Source organism: Sceloporus undulatus, chromosome 3 (assembly GCF_019175285.1).
Source record: "Sceloporus undulatus isolate JIND9_A2432 ecotype Alabama chromosome 3, SceUnd_v1.1, whole genome shotgun sequence".
Taxonomy (NCBI): Eukaryota; Metazoa; Chordata; class Lepidosauria; order Squamata; family Phrynosomatidae; genus Sceloporus; species Sceloporus undulatus.
The window spans coordinates 165626240-165652822 of record NC_056524.1 but is presented as its reverse complement, the minus strand read 5'-3'; the positions used below and the strand labels follow the sequence as shown (position 1 = coordinate 165652822).

The 26583-nt window shown below is 39.3% G+C and overlaps 2 protein-coding genes and 1 pseudogene across 2 annotated transcripts in view; all 3 read right to left on the bottom strand.

Moving 5' to 3' along the window:
* LOC121926429 (AT-rich interactive domain-containing protein 5B-like) overlaps positions 1 to 15772 on the bottom strand; it is a 67629-nt gene extending 51857 nt beyond the window's left edge. The window contains exons 1-3 of the mRNA XM_042459414.1: positions 15725 to 15772; positions 14137 to 14249; positions 2694 to 2895 (exon numbers count right to left, since the gene is read on the bottom strand). Of these exons, the coding sequence (XP_042315348.1) occupies positions 2694 to 2895; positions 14137 to 14249; positions 15725 to 15728 (319 nt within the window). The 5' untranslated portion in view covers positions 15729 to 15772. The remainder of the gene's footprint in view (positions 1 to 2693; positions 2896 to 14136; positions 14250 to 15724) is intronic.
* Positions 1 to 26583, bottom strand: part of LOC121925884 (AT-rich interactive domain-containing protein 5B-like) — a 361184-nt gene that overhangs the window by 132732 nt on the left and 201869 nt on the right. The window lies entirely within an intron of this gene.
* LOC121927403 lies at positions 7698 to 7838 on the bottom strand (annotated as a pseudogene).

Genomic DNA, 26583 nt, shown 5'->3' with positions numbered 1-26583 from the left:
TCTGGGCCTTTTGTTTGTTTATTTAGCAACTAGAAACTTCTAATCTTGTTGATTAAGGTAATTTTAAAAAGACAAAAGAACATCTTTAAATATCTTTCAAGAAGAAAATCTGGTGGAGAACTTCCAATGGGGGAGAAAACATGACAACTACCTTGCCTCTTCCATGTATTCTACACATGTCTATCTTGTGTCTCCAGAGTGAGCGCTTTCCTTTCTTTCCTCCTACTCTATTTTGCATTTACACTCAGAATGCATAACTACTGTGGGTATCTATGTTTTAAATCAAGTCTACAACTGCTGACACTGAAGGAATGTCTAATGAAGTGAATTTGACTGACATTATTAGACTGCATGGCTTGTAGATTTTTTTTTGTGTACACTAAACAAACACCTTTAAGAACCCAAAGTGCTCATCTTTATGGACATTTCAAAATGACTAACTGAAGTTCTGCCTACTACAGTTATGTAAAAATTGAGTATCTTAGACATGTGTGGTAAAGAGAGATGCAAAACCAGTCTTTCCACATATGTGGGCATTCCCTAACTATTAGAACTTGCACCAATGAACTAATGCAGGAAGTCAGAAAGATCTTTGAACATGATTGTACTTTACTGTATGATCACCATTTTTAATTGTTTATATCTGTGCCCCAAATTGACAGTCTTTTTCTCTCCCCTATTTCAGAGGGTTATATTCACTCATACACTTGTTTAGGAGTAAATCCCATTTAACTGAAAAAGCTTACTTCTGAGTAGACTCATTTAGTACTGTACTGTAAGTTATAAATAAAGGGGTAAAGCTGCCACTCTTCAAGCATTTTTATAGTGCTGTGTAATGAGAAGTATAAAGAATGCTTCTCATACTGGAACTAACTCCAGAATATTACATACATTAGGGGTGTTACCTCATGTGTAAGTCACCATACTTATTTACCAACAAAGGAATTATACTGTCTAAACTGATTCTTCTGACTCAGTGCAGTGTTTACGTATGTCAAGGTAGACTGGCACTGTGAGTAATCCTGACCCATCATATGAACAGTTCATTTAGTCTTGAGTAAGCTTCCCATAAAGCATATGCAGCACTTAAAATACTTGCAGGGCTGGGTAGATAATGTGGTATACTACTGAATATCAAACAACCTAGTTTATCTCATCTCCCTGTTGAAGAATGATCTCATCCTAAAACTAGTTGAGATCCAATAGATTTCTCCACCATCACCATTCTCTGCTTTCTGAAATGTGTTTCTTTATTACAGACATGTAACCAAAAAATTAAATTAAATTAAACACAGGCACACAGCTCAAAACATTCTAAATGAAAAGCCTCGCTGAACTTTGTACTCTCCTCTTAGCTATCAAGAGCTTTGCTTAGGCCTTGATGTAATCGGAATCAAATGCATAATGCAACAAAGCTGTTCATAGTACATTAATTTTACTTCTATTTCAAGCAGCCAGTTTTTTCAGGCAAACATTGTAATCATTCTGGAGTTATATAAGTTTCTAATGGCTGCTAGAGGTCTGTTGCAATCAGTGTCAATTGCTATTAGGTATGTAAATTGTTATGTAAAACATACAGGTTTGACATTCCTCATCAAAATAACATACAGCTTTAATCTGGAGAGATAGGTTCGGGTAAGTAATATTTCCAAGTAAGGCATTTTCCCTTTAGAATAATTTAGATACCTCACAGGGTATTAAAAATGCAACCCTGTACATATCGTTTGCAATGTTCATTCTTCCATGCTTATGCAGAATTTAATTACAGTTGTATGTTCTCTATCAATTATTGCATTATAAACAGTGACACTCATAAGTTCGCATTCCAAAGCAATCCTCAGGATTGCTTTCTGTGTTTAAACAGGCCCTGTCTACATTTAGATTTAGTTAATTATGATCTCTGAACCCTGTGACCTCCCTGTTCCTAATTTCTGGCCACCTCAATGTCTTCTCTTAATATCTGGGTAGAATGAAAATATACCTTATTATAATTCAAAGGACATTAGCTGCAGGGTAATAAGAGAAAGGGAAAACAGGAGCCTTTTAATGTTGGTTTCTGGTCACTGGCAGAGTATTTTAAAATTTTAATACTGCCATCTTATACATGTTTACTCAGAAGTAAATTCAGTGGGGTTTACTCTGAGGTAATTGGATATTTGATTACAGTATAAATTTTCCAAACGCAAAAATGCCCAGAAGGAAGACCTACTGCAAGACTCAGGATGAAAAATGCATATCGATAGATATAAATGCATAAGAATTCTGGCTTGACACACACCCACACCCAATATATGTGTGTTTGCATGTGTATATTTCCTATGTCTTATTGGTTGCGATCCAAAGAGCCACAGGTTCTGTGTGAGGAAGCTTCTGATGATGTGTTTTGCGCAAAAAGCATCTTCCCCACTCCCTTCGCATCCATGCCATAAGGCAAACTATAAGATGAGGAGACACGGGGAGGTGTGGTGTGCTGCCCAAATGTTTTAAAAAGCCAGAAGCCACCATACCAGGCATGCCAATGGCCTTGATCTGGGCTAAATATATCTTTGGATGTGATGTCAGCAATTAGTATAAAATTTAATAATAAAGATATAGTGGGCCACATCAGTTAACAAAGTATCTCCCCCCCATCAAACACAGATACCAATTTGTTCTAAAATATCAAACAAAATTGCATTGAAAATTCTACTTACTTTGCTTAAAACCGAGGTAGGGTATCCGTTCAATTGGTGTTTTTCTTTCTTTCATATATTTATAAAGTGCCACAAGGAATGCCTGTTCATCTGCTTGGCATTCATCGCCTGCAGAAGCCTTGGATTTTGCCTCATTTGATACCTTTTTACAGTTGCTGTTGTGTTTGGTTTTGGGCAAAGGCAATTTTGCCTCACATTTTACCTGCAAGAAAAGAGGAGATTCCAGGTTAGATCATGAGCACTGTCTGATCCAGCTTTCATTCCTTTTCAGAGATTAACCCACTCTGACCTATCATATTATCTTTTTCTTGAAGGTCAAGATGTATTTTTCTTGTTACTGTTTAACATTGAAGCTCTTTATTTTCACTTCAGTCACAGTATTTCCCAATTGTTACATCTATAGAGAACAGGTCTATCCTGTCTTTGCAGTAAGCACACAAGCATTCTCTTCCCTACCTGTCCATCACTTTGAAAGTGCACCAATAACTGTCCTATAGCCCAATGTATTTTCACATTGTAATGTGACCAACCTTCCACTGAGACACAGCTCAAAAAGATCCCAGTATGAGTGAGCAGGGGCATCACTCAGGGGTGCAGGCTGCACCAGGTGAGACCCTGAGAGAGGGTGGCACCACTGTTCCCACAGAAATTAGCTGTGGCATGTGCCTTCATCCCTTTAAAATGTCGGAGCTCATCAGAACAGATAGTGTGACTTGGGTGAGGCTCGGTGGAAGGAGAAAGGAGAGGTCTCAGGTTTTTTTTTAATTTAAAAATTTAAATTTAAATTTTAAATTTGTTTATTCTTTTAAAAATTTTTAAAAATCACACCTTACTAAATTTTTAATTTAACCACATGAAACTATGTACATGTAAAAGGATGTGTATATGATATTATAAATTAAAGGTATAACTTTAATTTTGCTAGTTGTTTATGTTACAACTATTATCATTATTCTGTGAAATATGGGAATTACAGTCTGCCCTTCTCATATGTGGGGAATCTGTTACAGACCCCTCCCGCGTATGAGAAAAAATGCCTATGTTTAAGTTTCATTTGTTTGTATGGCAGTGTGCTCCTGCATGCAATGCCGTTTGTGCTCCTCTGGAGCGTGCACCATTTTGTCCCTTACCACTTCCCAAACATGTATGCTCAAAGCTGCATTTGGGAAGTCCTCATATGCAAGGACAGAGTGTACAATTTAAGAGTAACATCAGTACAAAAACATTATTAAGGATTCTGTCTGGTCTGGTATGGGAGGAGGTCAATGAGGAGGGGGATACCACGAGTTGGTACTTGGGGTGACACCAACTCTAGTGTTGCCACTGTGAGTGAGCAGGGAGAGAGGTGGCCAGTGGTCATACAGTGCATTCAAAAACTCAGATCCTAGGAGGAGTGAGCAGTGGTAAGGCACAGGAGGAGAGAGCGCTATGTGCCTCACTCCCTGCTCTCAGTTAAGCTGTTGCCCTCAGGGGTGATGAAGGACACAGTTCTGTCAATGAGTATTAAAGTAATATTCATATGCCAGCATGGTTGCTCACAGGCAGCAGTGCTTCTTCAGTAAGCCCTATTGGGACAGCCCATAAAACAGTGTTCCCCAACAGAGGAAAGGTGTAGGCTAAATTTTCATCTCAAATGAATTCGCAAAAATACCAGTTTCCTTTCCTACCAATCACTTCTATGGTAGAAGCGAAAATGATACCGAAAGCTGGGCCTTCAATAGCATAAACTACATGGACAAATGATCCAGAGGAAGGGTGCTTCCTATTTCAGAGCATTAGAAAAAGCTGTTGCATAGCAGTGCAGAAAAGAAAACATTCATCTCCTGTACTGCCCCAACAAAAGTGCAAGCATGGTGTCACTTATCAATAAAAAATGTGTGGAAATATGAAAGGTGTTTTTTTAAAAAAACCAAACCTAACCCTACATTTGAAACAGAAGGGAAGCAAGGTGGAGAATCTATGTTGTAACACCCCTTTAGGGATGTGAGATATGTCTGGGGTCACTGTTCCTAGATATTTCCCCCAATATGTACCTTTACTGTTGCTGTGAAAGGAAGGAAAGAGTAGGAAATCTAATGAGACTCTCTCTTGCCACCCTGGGGAAATGCTTAACAAAAACTGAGCACTGTTAAGCACTGAGATACAATACCAAATTGGCAACTTGGGTGAGAAGGTAATGGAATCTTGTTAACAGTTTAATAAGACTATTACTCCTGTTTTTAAAAGGGAGATCTGTAACCCAACCAGCCCTTTATTTCATGCTGACGATTTGAACATGGATTTATCACGTTTAGCATCAAAGCTCCAACATGAGAGTACACACAAACAACTGAAACCAATGTGATTTACATCTACACAGAACAAAACATATGGAAGTAGAAGGCTCTTTATAAATAAATATCACTGGCTATTTATTTATTTATTTTACAGTTATATTGTGTGTTTCAGGTGGAGGTTGAATGTTTTTCCAAACCTGCTCTGCTCAGATACTGGGGAAAATATTCCTAATGTGCTGAACTTGTGGTATAAGTGTCCCTAAAGTGTTGTTAAAAGATTAGTAGAATCTCTTCATTTAATCATTCGTCCCACTACTAACATCTACAGGGTGATGAGTCTCCCTTATCCAAAATGCTTGGGACCAAAAATGTTTTGGATTTTAGAATGTGTGTGTGAAAGAAAAAGATATCTTGGAGATGAGACCCAAGACTAAACACAAAATTCATTTATGTTTAGTATATACCTTATAAACTTATCTTATAAACATATCCTGAAGGTAAGTTTATACAAATTATTTTTAATAATTTTGTGTGTGAAACAAGGTTTATGTACACTGAACCATCAGAAAGCAAAGGTGTAACAGTACTAAACTGCAGGGATTTGGGGGTGAGGAAGTTCTAATAGTGTTACCTAGGAATTTATTTGAAGAACCTTTCATTGGACAACCATGTCCCAGTGTGTCTTTTTGGTGGTACAAAACAGAGCCTATAGAACAGGGTTTAAAAAACAAAGCAAAAAAACTAGGGTTTCTTCCTCAGCCCACCATCCAAAATGGAAACAAAGTGCCTTGTTCTGGAAATCCTCTTATTTTATTTTTACAAAATGACTCTCCCCATACCCAGTCTTGTTTTTCAGACAGTTCAATACAAATATCAATATACACGGATAGCTTGAATATACACAGTCAGTCAGAAAATGGGAAATATGTACATGAAAACAAATGAATCTCCAGAGAACTTATTTTTTTAAAGATAAATGAGTAATAACTGACGCAAATTATATGAAAAACAATATGGCATTTAATGCTTAATAGTAACAATGCAGATATATCCAAGATATGAGAGTAGAGCAGTATATCTTTATCACACACATGTATCAAGAGTTAAATTCAACTTTATCCAACTGGGCTTACTTCTGAGTAAGGTTGTGTTATTTTTGTATCTGGTGATTATTTAGTTAAAACACCAGCGACTCTTAATATGTTATCTGTGGCAAGTCTAATTTGCAGAAATTCACCACTATGGGAAAAACAATAAGAAAGCCCACGGTAACCAATGGACCTGAAGAGTCAGAAGAGGGAGTGATTGGTTTTGGTTTAGATAATGCTAGTAAGAGGTCTTCACAGGCCAGTGATTTACACCATGAATGATCAGAATATCTCCTAGAGTTCTTACTCATTTCAACTTGGAATCAGATGAGTAAGGATTTTCATAGTTTGAGGCTATTGGAGTTTTGTAGTAGTTAGAGGCATAAAAGTGGGACAAAAGCATCAAGTATGGAAATGAAGTAAGGCCCTTTTGGGCTGCATTTTTAAATATAGTGTGTGGCTTATTACAGCTTGCTAATAATTGTCAAGAGCAGATCTCCATCTCTTTGCCAGTTATTTTCATTGCACATGAAGTTGGGGAGGGAGGATTCAAACAATATTTCTTCTCTATGAAATGAACTGTATGTAGCTACCTTACACCACAGATCTATGGGGACTCCAGTATTTTCAATTACTGCCTAAGTACTTAGAGTCCAGGGGTAACAGATGTTCAACAAGCTTAAGGTTGCAATTCTAAAAAACATTTATTGGGAGGGATATCACAATAAAATCAATATTAATCACTCCAGCCACAGCTGGACAATGAAAAGCCTTTCGTCATACATCACTAGCAGAACAGTTGTACATAAGATTCCTAGTTCAATCTCCTGAATCACCAAATAAAAGGGTTTCTGGTATGAGGACAACCTAGGTAGCAACTGTGGGGCAGAATAACCAATATGTTGCTAAATCAGCCATTGGTCTGACCCATGAAGCTTCTAGATAATTTTTTTGCAATGCAATCATGGACTAATGGACAGTGTAATGATGATGTTTTCTTTCATCTGCAACGTTCCATATTATCTCACTGTTTTTCAGTAATAGCTGCCAAATGACTTTTGAGTGCTGGCACTTCCACTTGAAAGTGACTTTAGTGTATTATGAGTTATTGTGGTAGCAGTGTGCTTTCAAGTCATTTCTGACATATGGTGACCTAACATGAAGTTTTCTTGGCAAGATTTGTTCAGAGGAAGTCTGCCATCGTCTTTCCCTGAGGATGAGAAATATAACTTGCCCAAGGTCACAGAGTGGGTTTCATGGCTGAGCTGGGAGTTGAATCCTGGTCTCCAGAGCTGTAGCCCAACACTCAAACCACTACGTCATACTCACTGTAATACTAAGAGTCAAACTAAACAATATATTTAGCACATTTTTGGAAAAGGTGCTCCTCAAGTGGTAAAAGACATCTAGAATGTGAGCTTCCTCATGTACTTAACATGCTTTGTTTGGTCACTGGAAGGTAAACACTAGATTATTTTGAAAGTCTAGTTGCTGAAGCATGTATCTTTTAGGAAACCCTGATATGTCCAGTTAAAAGGGTCTTATATACTTAAAGTAGCAAGAACAACCTAGGTAGCAACTGCCAGTCAGAATAAATATGTTACTACATGAGCCATAGAGCAATACAAGCTTCCCCTAAGACGCAGTACAAGACCTTTCCCTAAAACTACCACAAATTATGCAGTCGAGTCTCCTGCATTAGGGGAAATCGCAGGGGTCAGCACACCCGGAGTGCAATTTCCAGAACTTTGGCTTTGACCTTTGTGATCCTTCTGCTGTATTCATAATTGTATTCAACATCTTTCTGTTGGCTGCATCCTTATAAGAGTGTGACTCCATTTTCTTGAATCTGAGCAAAACAATGGTAAAACACAGGCAACATGTTCTTGAATTTTAAATAGTCATCTGTCAGTAATTTCCAATTTTTTTTCTTCTGTTGCTGCAAACAACCTTGAAGATTCTGATGACTTGGAAAATTGAGTTTTTAAAGCTAAAATAAATAAATTCTGTTCAATTAAACAAGAATATTAGTTGCAGTCTTTTCTGCCTTTACTTCATGGATCTTTGTGATGAACAAGTTACATGGCTCTTTCCTCTGGTATAATTTTAATCTTACAAACATAATTTCCCTTTAACATGATATTTTCTCTCATGTATTTCTGAAGGCATAACCAAGAACATCCTGGAAAGGGAAAAGTCCCTAGGTAAGAGTAACAAATTCATCTTATGAGTTCCTGGGTTCCACAAGCACTACACTTGAACCTTAGGATAATAAAATACAGCACTGTTATCAGTTCCTTAAAAGGCTGCCCCAGCTGGAATTTATTCAGACCCTATTGAAACCAAACCAAATGCCTTTGTATGCTAAGTAATAAAGTCCACACAATTATTTGCTCACAGATAAAGGTAAACAAACTGAATGAAACTGGAGTCACAATAGCTTAAAAAGCTTTTTGCTCAATGATGGCTTAAAATACAGCATTTATCATTTGAGCATGCAGGATGGATATGCAGAATTCAGCCTAAGTTGAGAATTAAGTGCTACGAGTTCCTTAAAAGTCTTCTGCAGTGACCTGGTCCTTGTTTCATACATTGGACTCCAGTAACAGGAGTTGAAACTAATGCTTATCAGGCACTGTCAACCAAAAGCCTATATTCAAAGGTGAACTAGACAGGTGCTGACAAACACTGCCAGCTGGAAACAGAGTTTGAATGGCTACTTCAAACAGTAGCCTAGCAATTTAGAGCACTTGAAAGCCCAGTCTCAAACAGGTAATGGGGTGGAGATCAGACCCAGTTTATATGAATTTCTGTTCCCCCACTCTCTTTTATTGAGGATGCAAAACTGAACTCTTGTGGAAGATTCAGAGCTTGCAAACATTCATGTTTACCTATTTAAATGTTAAAATGCTAAATAAATTTAACTTGTTGGTGTTAAAACACTGAGAAATTTAACCTGGCAATTCATCTGTTAAATCATTTAACTTAGAATTATCATTTTAAATTATATTTAAAACAGATCAAAATATATTACTGTGAAAAGAAATAACATAGGCTGCATCTACACTGCAGAATTAATGCAGTTTGACACCACTTTATCTGCCATGGCTCAATGCTATGGAACTCTGAGATTTGTAGTTCTGTGAGATCTTTAGGATTCTCTGTCAGAGAGCTCTGGTGCCAAAACACATTACAAATCCAAGGGTTCTATAGGATGGAGCCATGACAGTGAAAGTGGTGTCAAATTGCATTAATTCTGCAGTGTGGCAGCAGCCAGAGTTTGGTATTTAGCAATGAAAACACCATATCATGAATTGTCACTGAAATTAGGTCAGCAGGTTCTTTTTCTTAAGAAAACATTTCCAGGCTCTGGAACAGTTTATTTTTTCTGCATGGTGGAAGGAAGGCTCATGCTGTTCTTTCCATGGGGTACTGCAACATCTGCCCCAATTGCAGGGCATGAACAAAAGGTAGTGACATTGATTATGACATGATTTGGTCAGGACTGCATATAGCTTCATCATTCATTCAAGGGTATCATCAATGGAAGTCATGATACCACAGCTAGAGGCTAATGAATGACATTATTTATTCGTTCATTTGGTTTCTATCCTTATATTTTACTTGGTGGGCTGCAAGTAAAAAACTCTAAATAAAACAGAAATTCTAAATAAAGAGGACCAAAATATTTAAAAACCAGGATGAACGCACAAAAAACACAATAAAAGCCATTTGTCAAAATAGAGTCTCACATTTCTTCCAAAGCCTTATGAAACAACAAAAAGGAATGGGTTTTTTTTCCCTTTTAAAAAGTGACTTTACTAATCTAAAACTTCCTGGGGAGGCCTCACAGGAGGATAGGTATTCTACAACTATGGTCCTTCTGCCAAAAAGTAGAGTTTGGAAAGTCACTTTTGGACTAGAATTCTCATAACCCCCAGCTGCATGGCCAGGGGATTTACTGGCTGATAAATTCAGGGTGTTGTACTGTATTCTTAAAAATGTAATTTTTCTGAGCTTTGTCAATAAGGTCATTTTCCAGGATATAGCTACCTTCACGTTCAGTGGTAGTGTTCAATTGATAGCTATGTGGAAGCAGATATTTCTTAAAAGCCAGTATGGCTTAGTGGTGTGAATTTTGGACTATGACTCTGGAGGCCAGGGTTCGATTCCCAACACGGCCATGAAACCCACTGGGTAACCTTTGGCAGGTCACATGCTCAAGGGATGGCAATGGCAAGCCTCCTCAATAGCAATAGCAAGTACATTTCTATACCGCTTATCAGTGAACTAGCACTTCCTATGCAGTTTACAACGTGCAAACCAATTGCCCCCAACAAGCTGGGTACACATTTGATTGACTGCAAAAGGATGGAAAGCTGAGTCAACGTTAGGGACCTGCCTGTGACTGAATCTACAACCTTGTGGCTGCAGTACTGTACTGGTATTTAACCACTGCTCCACCAGGGCAACCTCAGAACAAAATTGCCAAGAAACCCCCATGACAGGCTCACCTTAGGGTTGCTATAAATCAGAAACAACTTGAGGGTGCCCAACAACAACAACGGCAGGAAGATGAAAAGAATCAAGCAATGCTGGCTCCAGATTTCTGAGGGCTCTTAGGCAAGGCATCCTCATCAGGCTTTCTGCCTCGTTTCCTCATTTTCACTATCACTTTCTACTGTTCTTCTTCATCTTTTCTGTCATCATTATGACACATCCTTGTTTAACATGCACAAAGACACCAAACAAGTAAGCACTGTAACCTGGACACTCAGAGCCAGTGTAGCGTACTGGTTAGTGTGCGGGACTGTCACTGCAGATCCAGGGTTATGCATCAAACTTAGTGGGTGACATTGGGCCAGTACCACTTGCTTTCAGCCTGATCTATCTCACATGATAATGAGGAGAGGAAGAGACCCACATATGCCATCTTGAGCTCACTGGGAAAAAGTCAGGATATAAATGCAAGTAATATCAATCAATCAATGACTTCCCCTTCTTGCCATCATCATTATCCAGAGCAAGAAGTGAGTGAAGAAGATAAAAATGAAGAAGAGGAGTAACTTAATGGGCCCTTGTCAGAGGTTTGCTAGTGAGGTGTGGGCCTGCAGTGTGTGACCAGCTATCTTGATGGTGGTCCTACTAGAAACAAGGGTGAATGGCCAAAGTAACATCCAAATACATACTTCTCATGCTACTGGGGAGAAAAAGTTTGATTTCTGGCTATTTTAATGGCCATACTGCATTTCATTTTATATGCAGAAGATATTATGCTTATAAGATTGTTCTTTTTTTATGCCCAGCTCATCAGTGAAAAGCAGTGGAAGACAGATGGTAACTTGTACTTTGAACAGTTTAAAAATGTTCAACAGAAGTAGGGCATCTGCACAGGGAGGCTCTTTGAACTTTTATGCACTCTATAGCAATGGAAATCTCAGAAAGTCCTATAACATTTTACAGAGTTCACAAAGCCTTCAAACATCAAAAATCAGGTTTTTAACCAACATCTCTTTATAACATGATACTAGTAGATCTTATTACAGGCAACTAGCTATTGGGCATACAACAGGCCACATAAAACTATGCAATGTAACATTAATGACAATCTTTTTTTTTTAACTTTAGAGTTTGGCTCCTGCCAACATTTTCTGTCACTAACATGAGCATCGGTGGAACATCAAGGAGACAATGTTAATAATTTAATCACAATGAACATGGCGTAGCATATAACCAAGCCACCTGACCTCCTTAAGTCTCAAATCATCTTAAGACATCCAGTGTAAAAACCATATGCTCTGCTCTGCACTCACTCTCCCCAAATCCTAAGCACCATGAAAGGTAGCAGAAGGGAGACTAATTCTAGACAAAATGATCAACAATTAACAAAAAATATATTGGTGAGTACCCCAAAAGAGATATTCCCAACAAGAGAAATGTTTTATACTATAGAACTTTTCTTGGTGAGTTTCTTTAGCCTTCTAATCAGTTTGCCATTTCTCTTGTTATCCAACAAGTATGATTTAACAGTTGGCAAAGTGCAGCCAGGGCAAAAATGGCGGTGCAATAACCTCCATTAACATTTTGGGAGTATATGCAGAGGGGATCTGAACCCTGATCTCCAGAGTCCTAGTCCAACACCCAAACCAGTATACCACACTGGATCCCAATCAAGTATCTTACATAGTTATTAATTAGTCCATCAATTAACTTCATGTGTGAATGAACTGTATTATATGCTCTTAATTATACACCATATGCCTTTAAAAACAGACAAACCTACAATACTTAGTAAAGTAACAGGTGAAATACCAGAACAACCCTTAGAAAAGGAGGCAGGTGGAGATACACACCTACTCCCTCTGTCAGAGAATGTTTCTACGTGAGCCAAGACACACACACAAACACACGAAAGTTGGCCACTGTTGTTGAGAGGGCTCTGAATGTCATCCAAGCAGCTGCTCTTACTGGTCCTTCTCTCAAGAAAGGACAGTGTGGTGCAGAGCACTGGGCACTGCTGCTTCAGGACATCTGGCTGTCCTCCTTAGTGGCTCTTTCTGGGGTGGGGTGGGTCTCCCTGGAAAAGCCCTGGGGCTGATTGAATTACAGAAGGATGCAGTTACACTGAAATCTCTTGTAAGAATTTTCATGGAGAAAAAAATGGATATTGCTTTCTGACATGAAGCAAATAGTGAGCAAAGCTTGGAAGCATTTCTTAACTACAATTCCCAAAATTCGCTCTCCAGGCAGAATAGCCACAGACTGATGGATTCTGGGAATTATAGTAAAAAAAGGACTATTTCCAAAAATTGATAGTAACATAGCACTAAAATGACATAATGCCTTGTGCTACATGTTGCAGCCAAAGTGAGGAAAACTAGTTATGCTCTAGGCACCGTCGCTAGCAGTGACAACAAAGTATGCTAGTATGCCATGTCATATGCTATGACTCTGCTGAAAAGCATTTGTATGATGCGACAGGAGGTGACATGAAAATTACATCTATAGAATTTCTGGTGGCTCATCTGTGCATACAAGTCATCATTTGATGATTTACCATGTGAGGATCATTTGCTCATGAACCAGCTCTTAGTAATCTGAAAGCCATGGATACATGGGAATGTGTTTCAAAGATCTGGTCCAAAACATGATCTATCACTTAACTTCCTTCTTGGACCTTTTTAAGAGGCTGTAACTCAGTACTGTTCAAAACAACATTCTATGTGTGTGTGTTATAATTCACTACTCAAAAGAGAGCTTACATTTCATACATGGTTATTTTCAGACTGTATCTAGAAGGCAAGTGAGATGAGTTTTGACCACTTTGTTTTTGTACATGGTATACTGGGCTAGTATCAGACTAGAGAGCCAGTATGGCACAGTGGTTTGAGTGTTGGATTACGACTCTGGAAACCAGGATTTGAATTCCTGCTCAGTCATGAAAATCTACTAGATGACCTTAGGCGAGTCACACTCTCTCAGTCTCAGGGAAGAGCAAGGGCAAACCTCCTCTGAACAAATCTTGCCAAGAAAACACCACTATAGGTTCCCCTTAGGGTCACCATAAGTCAGAAAGGACTTGAAGGACCACAACAACAATAACACCAGACTACTAGCACTGGGAAGGCACAGATTCAAATCCAGCTGTGAAGTTCAAAGGGTAGCTGTGATCAAGTTTCTATCTCTCACCCTGATTTGCCTCACAGGACTATTGCAAGCATAAAATGGACAACCTTCAACTCCTTGGAGGAAAAGGGGGATATATGCATAAATAAATATTGGATGAAACTAGATGTTCCAAATATACAGTTCTCACATAAAATTTTCAATCAAAACTGTTTTGCCAACATGCTTATAATAAACAACTGACTGCTTTATTAATATCTTGCACCAAGGCATTTTAAAATATGTAGAAAGGAAAGGATGAGAATGGGGGACAAAGACTCATCCAGAACAACAGCTAACTGCCATCTCGACTCATTTCCTTACAGAGTATTCCTACTTTGAAATGCTATGCCGGAAAACAAAGGCAAAACTGTATCTGAAATGAAGTTGGATCAAAATTATGAAGTGGCTTACCTTGACAACAGCTTTGCCTTCACAATTGTTATTGGAATCTTTAATGCCATTGAGTGAATCTCTTCTCTGTGGACACGGCTTCTTTTTGCGTGGTCTGCCTTTAAGATTTGGCGCTGAAAACAAACAGGCAACAGTTTCAGCACAATCTCTTACCAAACTGGGGGATGGGGGGGGTTAAACCTCAGGGGCTGAGCAGCCTTTTAAAAACAAGCCTATGAAGAGAGCGTACATCTTCCCTGCAATAAATAAAGTTGTTATCCCCAATAGCTGTGCCGTTTCTAGGTCACATATTTGGATGTTATATTCCTACCCGGCGCTCAAAGCTAATCTATTGCCATCTCCATCTAACAAGGATCCAAGAGAATACCGAGAAAGCAGGGTGTGTTTTACAACTTGCTAAACAAATAGTAAAAACAACGGTTCGCTGAACCTTTTGGGCACATACAAACATACAGAGTGTCCAGTGTAGGCATAAAGACTGAATTCCTTCTTCTGGCAACTTCCTTGGCACTATAAAGTGTTTAATAAGGCAACATTTATGAGCGTCAAAGATGTTCTCAGTCGCCAAAGCCATCCTTTCCCTGACATCGCACATGGATATTTAATTTATTCATTTGCGTTAAAGACGTTCTCAGTCGCAAAAGCCATCTTTTCCCCGATATCGCACACGGAGGGAAATAATTGTTCGGTACTTCTGGACAGTGCCGTTCAAGATGACAAAGCTAAAGAAAAGCCACACTTGACCAAATTGTGGTGTGTCTCAAGGCAAGGCAACACTTTGAAGGGCCTCTCTCCAGGAAAACATTGTCTCCCATATGGGTCCAACAAGGAAAGCCAAAAACTTGAGCTGGTTTTTGTTTTATTTCCCGAGAGCGACTGTGAGAAAAGCCTACCAAGTCGCTCTTTTTCTGGGCTGAGCCAAGCCAGCTTCCAACGACGGGACAAAACGCTAAAGCGATCATTCACTTGCGAGATGACAGTGGAGAATCACAGAATGGCAGAAGAGTTGGAGGAGGCCACAAAAGGGTCATCCAGTCCAACCCCCCTGCCATGCAGGAAATCACAATCAATTTAAAACAATCAAAATTAAATTAAAATTAAAAAAAACTGTGTCACAAAACCTGGTTCCGTGTGCTTCAAGTAACCACTATCTCCATGAATTTGAGGGCAATCATATAAGACTCGTTTCTGGCTCAAGGCATGAATTCTGGAGTTGGAGTTTGTTGTGTGGTCCAGAGGGAGCTCTGCTCCGTCGGACCCCACACACCCAACTCCAGAATTCCATAGCCCTTGAGCCAGAAACGAGTCCTAAAGCGGTTCCAAAACCGTGTTATGTCTCCAGTGTGGTGCAGCCTGAGAAGCAGAAGTCCCAACCAACCCTCAATCAAAGCCCCCAGCCCCCTTCCCTTTGCCCCTTTCTTCATCCCTCTTCCATCCTCTAAGCCTGAAAGAAACCAAGAGGAGGAAGCAAGCCAAAATGCCACTCCAGGGTCCTGGGCCTGAGGCGCAAGCGAGCGCAAAAAGACGCATCGCCTCCAACCAACCCCTTCTCTCCCCTGTTTGCCCCAAAAGAGAGGCTTCTGGTTAACCATTCCAGTCGAGGCACATCGGTCTGAGGGAGGATGATGAGAGGGGTGCTCCCCAACCTGGAACCGGCCTCTCCCTTGCTGCTATCCGTCCAAGAACACCCTCCCATGAATGAAGCTTTGGAGTCTTTGCTGGCTCTGGCAAACCCGCCTTTCCTCCTTCTCCCTGTCCTCCCTCCGTCCCTCCCTCCTCACTGCTCTGTTACTCATCTAAACACTGGATGAGTGACTCCAGCAGCAGCAGCAGCAGCACTGTTTGGAGTGTATTTGTGTGTGAACTGATGGTATGGACACGTCCAGCCTGCCTCCCTTTGCTTTTGCAGGGTCGCCCAGGTGTCCACACTCTGGGTCTCCTCCCAGCTCCCTTTGCTTTGGACATCCCTTTTCTTATTACTTATTATGCCAAAATCAGCCTCAATTGAAAACCCCTATATCACGTTTTAATGGCAATTGCCCTTTTTAACAGGTTATCACTGTTAAACTCCAAATTTCCCCCCCATGTGATATGCCTGACAATCCCAACCGTGGCTTTCTCAGTTTATCACAAACAGTGTTAAACAACCTCCTCCACAGAGTAAAACAGGGAAACTCCATCTCTGGCAAAACTATTGAAATGTTGAATAACAAGTGATTAATCTGGCTCAGGTTTCAGTAGGACTGCTCATCTTTCAGTTGACCAAATGAAGACTGACTAATTCTGGTGCAAATGCACCTGAGAATAGATTTTAGTCTAGAAAGCTCATGCTGCCAATTTTCTTTCTTAAGTGAGCCTCCAAGGTTCTACAAGATCTCGTTACAACTATTCAGGCTGACAGAAGTCCTCTTGTCTAGAATCGATTCAAAGATGTAGAACCATGAGATAATAGAGTTGGTGGAAGAGACCATAAGGGCCACCAGTCCAACCCCGTTCTCCATGCAGGAAATCACAATCAAAGCATCCCACAGATGGCCATCCAGCCTCGGATGGAAGACCTCTAGAGAGAGATCCACTACACTCCAAGGAAGTGTGTTCCACTTGAAGAACGCCTTACTCTCAGGAAGTTTTCCTAATGTATGAGGGGGAGATCTCTTTTCCTGGAGCTTGCATCCTATGCTTCGGGTCCAGTCTAGGGGATAGCAGAAAACCAGCTTGCCTCCCTCCTCAATTGAGACATCCGTTCAAATATTTAAACAGGCTATCATATCACTCTTAACCGTCTCTTCTCCAGGCTAAACATACCCAGCCTCCCTAAGTGTTTCCTCATAGGACTGGTTTCCAGACCCTCACCATTTTAGTCACTGCTCCTTTGGACATGCCAGGTTCTCCACATCTTTTAAATTGTGGTGCACCAAAATGTACAAACGTCCTACATTCTCTCCAGGAGGATGTCAAAATGTCCCCCATTTTGAGCACGACTCAGAAGCCTGCCTTTACATTTCTAGGAGTGTTTTGAGCTTTTCCTTTGGTCATGCCCTCCATTTTTCTGGAATGGCCTACGCTTTGCCCTGCCTTGTCCTCCTTTATGGGGATGACATCTGGTCTCCCTGTCTAATTTCCAGTATGGTGTCTGAGGAAAAATATAGATGAATTTTTGAATCACAGAGGGGCAGACAATGGCATTTTGTAAAAAAAGAAAAGGAAGACACCCCCCCCCCCCCCGCCAGCAGTGCCTTACTCATTTTAAAGTTGGAATTAATTGACTGAAAAGCTCCCAATGGCAGAAATTCCACAGACTTGCCTCTCCATCTACTTGCTTGTTATTCAGTAGTAGTAATGGTGAGACAGAATCCCTCAGCCACTTCAAAGGATGGGGAATTTGGATTGAAATAACACCTTCTAGAATGTTCTAGGATTACTTCATGCATGACATAGTGCAACTATAAATCCCATTCATATCAGATGTGTAATTAGAGAGAATGCATCTCTACGAATCAATGATGCCTGTGGCATTTTGTTGCACAGCAAGAGGCAGTTTGGAATTAAAGTGATATTTCCATTAGCGAAACCGCTGCACATTCAGGATGTAGTGCTCCTAGGTGCCACATTTCCCTCTGCTAGAAAAAGCCAAAGCTGATAACAAAATACATAAATGAGCTATTTACAGTATTCACATGACAACACTATCATCATCTCTCCCCGCCCCCCACCAAAATAAAACTATAACAGCAACCCAGTCCATTATCATGGAAAATAGCATCAAAAGTATTCAGAACGCCAGAATGGTTATAGTGTAAGCAGGTCTTCATTATTTCCTTGCAGTCACCCTCTTAGAATATCAAAAGTGAAAATACATTTCAAACATGTACGGAATCTGCTTTGAAAAATCACATTTATTATGATTGTATCAGCCACATTTCAGAGGTGCATCAAAGTATAGTATCTCACAGAATGCACTCAGCAACTGACAGACCTTGAACAAACTTGCCAGATTTTTTGGAAGGCCTTACAGTCAACCCTCCTTTGTTGCGGACTTGAGGTCTGTGGTCTTGAATATTCATGGAGGGCTAACCTTCGCTATTTTTAATAGGGTGCACCTCTGCGGCACACACACTGCGTGTGCTCGTGGGCACACGTCCCATTCAAGCCTATGGGGCTTGAATATATGCGAGTCTCCACTTTTGCAGGTGGGGGGGCAGAATGGATTCCCTGCAAAACGGCAGGCCAACTGTAATTTTACAGTACATTAAAGAAACAAAAATAATGACCACAGAAAATCTAATAGTATCCATCCTTGATAACCAGCAAATTGAAATAGTCAAAGAGTTTTCATAACTTGAATCAATCATTGATCAGAACAGAGACTGAAGTTAAGGAATCCAAAGAAATCTAGGACTGGGAAGCACAACCATGAACGAACTCGACAAAATCCTAAAGTACAAAGATATAAAACTGAATACTAAAGTTTGGCTTGTCCAAGCCATCATATTTCCCATCACCATGTATGGATGTGAGAACTGGACAGTGAGGAAAGCTGGTAGAAAGAAAATCAACCAATTTGAGATGTGGTACTGAAGAAAAGTGCTGACAATACCATGGGTAACCAAGAGTGCAAAAATGTGTCATAGAACAAATCAAACCTGAACTCTCCCAGGAAGCTAAGATGACTAAACTGAGGCTGTCATACTTAAGCCACATCATGAGAAAAAAGGACTTACTAGAAAACACAGTAGTAACAATAGGAAAGGGAGAGGGCAGGAGAAAGAGAACACTGCAAACCAGGTGGTTAGACTCACTCAGGGATGCCACAGCCATGACCCTGCATGACTTGAGCAGAGCAGTTGGGGACAGGGGATCTTGGAGATGATCTACAGGGTTGTGAGGAATCAAAGTCAACTGCAGAGCAGTTAACAACAAATAACCCTGTGTAGGGCCAGGTCAAGACTTCAGATGAAGCAGCCAACAGGTCTCTCATTCATCCCACGCAAGACGATCCAAACCCAACCAAATTAATTTTGAGCACAAAATCTCATGAACATACGCGAGCAGTAAAAATATATCAGTGACAAAGTAAATAACTAACAATTGCTCAGCACCCAACTTCTGCTGCCTGCGGTGATTGCCTCACTCTTCCTACAAGTAGGGCCAGCCCTGTAGTTTTGCACTGATTCTGAGAAAATCTGTTGCCTTACCTGTCTTTATAGCTGCAGTACCAAGCTCTTCATCCCTTTTTCCTTTTCTGCTCATCTTGAACATCAAAAGTATGTACCAAGTAAGAGAAAATTCTAGACAGCAGAAGCAACCCCACTCTGGGCAGGTGTCTGGGATTGCCTATGTGAGGAGATCCCAGATCCCAGAGACAAATAACGTTTTAAATATGTAGGAACTCATTTCCATGGTAGTGAGTTCCTACATTTTTAAGACTTTATTTGTACAGTCAACGTGCATATAGGTAGGAATAATACAGACCCCTAGACGTTGTTCAATTGCAAGTCCCAGCAGTCCCATCCAGCATTGCTCCTGGTTCCACCCTGCTAACAACTGGAGAACCACATTTCTACTTCTGCCCTAAAAACAGTCTAACTCCTCTCTCCACTTCTTCCTCTTCCCAACTTCTTTTAATACATACAACTCCAAGCATGCAGCTGACAATCTACAATACTACATAAATTCGTTCCAAGCCTGTTTGTCCAACATTTACCCCTTCATACTTGTGGATATGATATACAAACTAGAAAACCATGGTTTAAGAATGTGAGAGAAGGAAGAATCAAACAAGCATATTATTTGTTCCCAGGCCATTAAACTACTAAGATGTTTACACCTAAATCAGGCCAATGAATATATGAAAATCAGATTTGTTGAAGTAATGTCCAATGTGAAAGCAAGTTATTTTAGCTGCACCATGCTGCAAAATAAACACCTCCTCTAGGGAAAGTCTTAATCTGATAAAATGCAGGATAACCCAAATATGGTTTTACATCCACAGAACTCAACAGCCTTCCAAAAAACAATACTGTATTAACCATTGGTGAGATGAATGTCCGTTTTAAACAGTATGAAACTCATTTATACAAATATGTGTGTAAATTGCCTTTTTAAAAATATTTGCATTCCAGTTTCTAAATCAGCCCCAGAAGAAGGAAAGAAATTGTTCTGAAATGTGTCAGGATCAATACAGTTAAGCAGTCTTACCCCCCACCCCACCCCACAAAAAAGATTGCCTCTTTCTTGGAGGTTTTGTGTGTGTGTGTGTGTGTTTCAAAACAAGCCTGATTTACACTTGAAGTACTCTAATGCTTTATGTAAAAATAATAAAATTATTGGAATACACACACATAAACACAAAGCACACCTTGATACATCATTCTCTCACTCTAGCTGTCACCATGAGAAACCTTATTGGCACGAGTGAGTAGATAAACAGAGCCACATAATTACACAATCCATGTCTCTTTCATAGTTCTCCCATTCTTCCTGTTATGTTCCTGACCTTTCCAACCCTAATGATTTCTGTGGAAATAGTAATGGCCCAAATCAAACAAGAACCCAAGGTGAGTTATAGAGGGATCATTTCAAAATAAGTGCAGTGCTCACAAAAGAGGAAGTTTGGCTAATTATTGGCAAAGCAAATTGCTCTCGATACAATAGAAAAATGATTATTTTCCCACCTAACTATTTCCTTGTGTTAAAATACTCTGCTATTCCAGCCGAGGTGAAATGGTGTGAAATGGAAAGTTTGGAAGTATCAAGAACCACACAAGCCCTTGCTGACAATTTGAGCTTAACTACTCTTTCCATTTTAGAAAGAAAGACTTAACACTATTTATGGCTTTGAATTCCAAAGATAAATTATTTTGGGTTTTAAAAAGAGAAAAGAATGGGACATCGATTTCCTGTGTTGGGAACGAGTGATAGTGATATAAAAATTCAGACTGTTTAAGCTGAAAAACACTGCCTTGTGTAATTACATAGGAGGTGTCACTGTTGAAAGGAAAAAAGAAAACAACTCGTTCCATCATTATTGTTTAGCATAAAGGTGTTGAGAAAGTTAAAAAAATTGCTTGGCCAAGCAGGGCTGATGCTTTGTCATTTCAATTGCTTAGGTTGAGTATTAAAATCTATCAAATTCAGTTAATGGCTAAATTGCCAACAACGGCTTGCATCGTCTTAGTGAATTATGATGGCCTAAGTCAGAGTTATGCCATTGCAACTCACTTTTTGGGTTGTTGTGGAGGTCAGAATTATGTTCCAACAGCATGATAACCAACTCTCACACACACAACCATTTTGTGCAAGCACAGGTATAATTGATTGGTGCAGAAAAGATATCCGTTATTCAGAAGAGATATCCATTATCCATTACGAAATCATAATGTGTTAAGTATGAAAACTGTTGCAAAATAAAGTATCAGTGCTCTAACAAGTAATCTGAACCAATGGGCAAGGGAGAGGAGTGAAATTCTGAGTTGTACGGCTAAAAACCTAGTAAAATGACAAACCCCAGGATTCCATAGGATGAAGCTACAGCACTTAAAGTGGTGTCAAACTGCATTGTTTCTGCACCTAAATTTAGGGACACTGCACTGTCTTTCATGGATTTCCAAAACCACAATAGTAAGCCTTTTTGTTAAAGTAATACAAGCATCTAGAGTAGTTGCTTCTGTTAGCCTTATGCTAACAGCACTAGTGTGCTGACTTGTTCTAGACTGAATATCAAGTATTCTTATAAAATCTGGTAGGAAAATTGTCTGATATGGTCCTCAATGTGAGTTCATGGTACAGGCAAAGAATGGATCAGAAACTAGTTCACAGCTTAATCTGTCAAAGACTATACATTACCTCTCATGCAAACCTACCCAAGCTACAAAAAGATGCCAACTCATGCTGTTCTCATGGTACAGTCCTGAGATGCCATACTGATTTTTTGGCCATGGGCAAGAGTTCTATATATGTACAAAGGCTAAGGGCAGTAACAGCAATCTAGGTATAGCATTACTTAAGCTTGGAAAGTTCATGTTACAGTGTGAAATATTTCTTATTACTATCTGCTGAGCCCTTGTCATAATACAGGTCTCTTTTTAATCATGTATTTTGATTGACATGAAGACATGTTATTACAGACAGGGTGCTAAAAGGTGGTATTAGCATAATTGAAGTCCAACTAGCTACCTGGGCATTTTGTCAAAAATCAGTGCTGTAGCCAAGGGCTTTTAATGAGAATGGAATGTATTACTTCATTTGACATACCTGGATCACTTACGCATACTAAATCCAAAATACCCTTGGACTTTTCTGGCAGCTGAACAAACCATGTAAGTAAACTACAACCTGCTCCATTTCCTGCTCATTTCATCTTCCCAACTGAGCAAATGTATTAAACAATTGTCAAAGTTCTATCATTTTTCATTTCATTCTCATCTCTATAGCTATTTCCTGATGTGGCTATTCAATTCTGGCCCTGTAGGTATTAGGGTTTTTCGGAAACATTTTCAAAAGACGCTATTTTTGTATGACAGTAATATACTGTGATAGCTATTCTCCATCCCTCACTTGCCTCTAGCTCTCAGTATTAGAGAAATCTCTGTAGCATCCTCCTGCCTGCACCCCATTAAGTGCATTTTGGAGTACTGAGAAGCAGGAAAGAAGAAGAAAGAACGGAAAACATTGTTGTTGATAAGCAAGCCAAATGACTTTATAACACTAGTTGAAACTTTAGTCAAGTTGAGGATATGTGGGTACTACCTGGCCTCTTTGAATGAATGAATGAATGAATGAATGGACATTTTATAAGACTGGAAGCTCACAAATGGAGGCTGTTTACGCTATAGTTTTTGCAAGGTATTTAGTCATCTTAGGCACAATAATTATGATAATAATGATATTAGCAGCAGCAAGCCTTTTGGCCAAGAACTGTTCAGCTATGTTCATATACCAAAGATATGTATATAGATTTTTGTTTCTTGAATTACTGCCCTCCTAATCCCATCATGTTACATGGCAAAATTCTTTTGATACAGGGAAAATTGTGTAAACCGTTTCCGATACAGCATGGGAGGTATGCTTGTGATTCAAAGCTGAGTATAGGGACTTCTCCAAAATCCCAACAGGCAGGGCCAAGGCATTGACTTAACTTGTATCTTATTCTTCCTCATGCTGCCATTTTGTTTTTAAACAGGCCTTTTCTTCTTTTTCTCCCCTTTAGGTGGCAACATTTTCATTACAGCAACACTCAGCCTTAATGGAAGACAACAATCTAATTCACAAACATTAATAACTTTTTCTTCCCATTGAGGAATGAGGATGTTGAGAACTTTAGGAAGAGGAAGAGGGTGGTGAATGATAGCAAACAATGAAATTTTCAGCTAGAAAGACCAGAATGATCTACACATAAACAGGGCATGCCTTTGTTTTTGTCTATATAAAGAAAAACAAAGGGCTCTTGCCACAACTGTGGACAGTTTTGGGTGGCCCAAAGCTCCTGTCTTGCTTGCCTTTGGTTTAAACAGAAACTTTTGAAAGCTCACAGAAATGTCAATAGAAAACCGTGGGTGAAAATCAAAAGGGTGCAAGGGTTTGCACTGGATTATTGCTTGCTCCTTTCAGTTGAACTGACCCCAGCAGCTGGAGCTGAGGCTTGCCATATTAGGGTCATTCTTCTGAGCCACTTGGGATTCACTAAGGACTGCTCCCCTTTTGATGGGCCTTTTGATCCTCCAAGAAGCATTTACAGTCACATAAGATACACCTCAGTGTTTCATATCACTACAGTCACAGATGTGTATTCGGACCCTCAGGCTTCACTAAATTCCTAAAGGTGCTAGAAAAAGTCTGTTTTTAGTTGCTACAGAGAACTATCACCAGATTATAGTACAACATTTGGCAGTTTCTCTCTGGATAAGAAAAGGTCAAATCAAGGTTACGAGTAAGCGTAAAATAAAGAGGAAAAAATAAACCCTCATTAAATGCATCAAACTGACTGCATATTAGCAACTAGCTACTAATTAGGTTGACAGCATCCAGAAAAGAGGCAAGAAATAGTTGTGTTATGAACCCAGAATACTTGTTTGTGTAATCTGTTTTTGCTCTTAACTTTGCAAGAGAAACCATGCATAAAAATAAACAATAATATATATTTGCTTTATCCTTTTGGGCAGCGCCAGTGGCTATTTTGGAGGTTCCAGCTCTTTATTGATCATCTTATCTTTCTCTTTTTGTGTTTTTGCTTGTATTTCTTTCACCTGTTCAGTTTAGAGATCAGCCTACAACAGCCTGGACTGCAATATATCTGGAGGGCATTAGGTTGCAGAAGGTTGCTGTAGATTAATCAACAAAAAGTTTAGCTGATTACTTGGCTGGGTTCAGTTTTAAGGGGTGAGAAGAAATTTCAGTCGATGAGCTTGAAAGTTAATTGGATACTTTCTTTTGGCAGTGGTGGGGAGATATTGGTTCTGTTATTGTAATAGGGGAAAATAAATTGTTCTATCAGTGACAGGTACATTTTGTTCACTAAATTCAAAGTCCTCAGACTTCTTTCAATATCTCAAAATGGGATAAGCAAGTACTAATGCCTGGTAATGTGCAACTTGCTTACTTTTAATGAATTGGATTTAAAATAGTTGACTAATGATCTAAAAAGTTTTTTTTACCAACTGATGGCTCTTTCCATTTTTAAAAAAATGTTTTCCCCAGTCTTTCCCATTTCTTCCATTTGTTGGATTTCAGCAGTCAGCAGTCCTTATTGTGCTGATATACTGGCTATGCTGACATAATAGCTATGCTGGCCTGGGGCTGATAGGAACTGCAGTACAACATCATCTACAGAGCTACATTTTGCCTACCCTTGATTTAAGACAATGCAGATGGTTCTGTGCAGGTCATAGCAGTCACTGGGGAAATCAAGTACAAAAGATTGTTTGTTTGTATTAAGCTGGGCTATATTTAGTTTTTAAAACCCTTGCTTTATTCCATCTATAATTATGGTTAGTATGTCTTATCCAGTAGAGTTTCAGAGGTTACTTACATTTTCTTTTAATGTGTCTAGTATCTGCTTCTGCAGCAAAATCTTTGGCTTTCTATTTAACTTTTTAATTAGGGTATCATACCATAGGACAAGTTGGAGAATTTTAATTTATCTTACTTGTGATATCTGGGTATTGTTTCCTTTAGGCTCTAGGTAAAACATTACTTTCTAACTTGATTTTTAATTTGTAGACTGTAGTCATCCTTTCTGATCTATCAACAGTGTTATTTTCCATGCATGTGCTGCTACCCCTCTAAGCCGAAATGTGGCCACACTGCACAGATTTTAACCTCATTTTACCTATGTTCTATTATTATTATTATTATTATTATTATTATTATTATTATTATTATTATGCATGTTCATACTATGAAGGATGGGATCTGTGTAGCAGCCAAGCCTGAGATCTACAGAAAATATGTGCTTGTATCCATGCGTATTCAATTTGAAAAGAAAAGAAAAGAAGTGAAATGGAATAGATAGAGCGAATGACCTTGTCCTTCACTTCTCTGGCAGCCAGAGGCTCATTCCTGTACATGTGTACATACACCTTCCTATTCAACTTGTACACTTTGAACACAATAATGCATGGAGCATGCCATGGGTTTATAAGCCCCTTTATTACAAATAAAACATTTTGTATAAACCTAGACCTATTTGTGTGTTTTTGTATACGAGAACATTCTGTTAACAGGATCAGTTCAGCTCTTTCCAGTGGTGGATGGAAGGCATATGAAGATAAACAAGCTTACAGTACTGTATATATCTTCATATGTAGATATACAAGCAGGTCTCTATACAAAATGTTCCATATAGCAGAAAGGGATGAACACATACCAGACTCCAGTATACCAGCACAAAGTATATACTGGAGCACAGAGTAAAGTGGCCCTGGCTTTCCAAAACTGACAAAAGGGATTGTCAGATGGGTATATAAGTAGGAATGAATGAGAATTTAAGTGAATATGTGATCAGACTTTACCAAAACATGAGAGCTGGAGAAAGTAAAACTAACTGATTTTTTCATACCTAACACAAGAAGCCAGCATGGTGTAGTGGTCTGGTCTAAGAATCTGGGAGACCAGGGTTCGAATCCTGGCTCAGCAATGGAAACCCACTGGGTAACCTTGGGCAACTCATATCATTGCAGCCTGAGGAGAAGGCAATGGCAAACCCCCATGAACAAATCCTGCCAGGAAAACTTCATGAGGATTGCCATAAGTCAGAAATTATTTGTAGGCACATAATAACAAACTCTATATCATCAAGTAACTAATGGGATTTAAGGGGTGAGGGTGGGAATGGATGGTCTTGGCAATGTATAATTTTAATTGTAAGTCGCCCTGATTGTGTTACATAGAGGGGCGGGATATTATTATTATTATTATTATTATTATTATTATTATTATTATTATTATTAT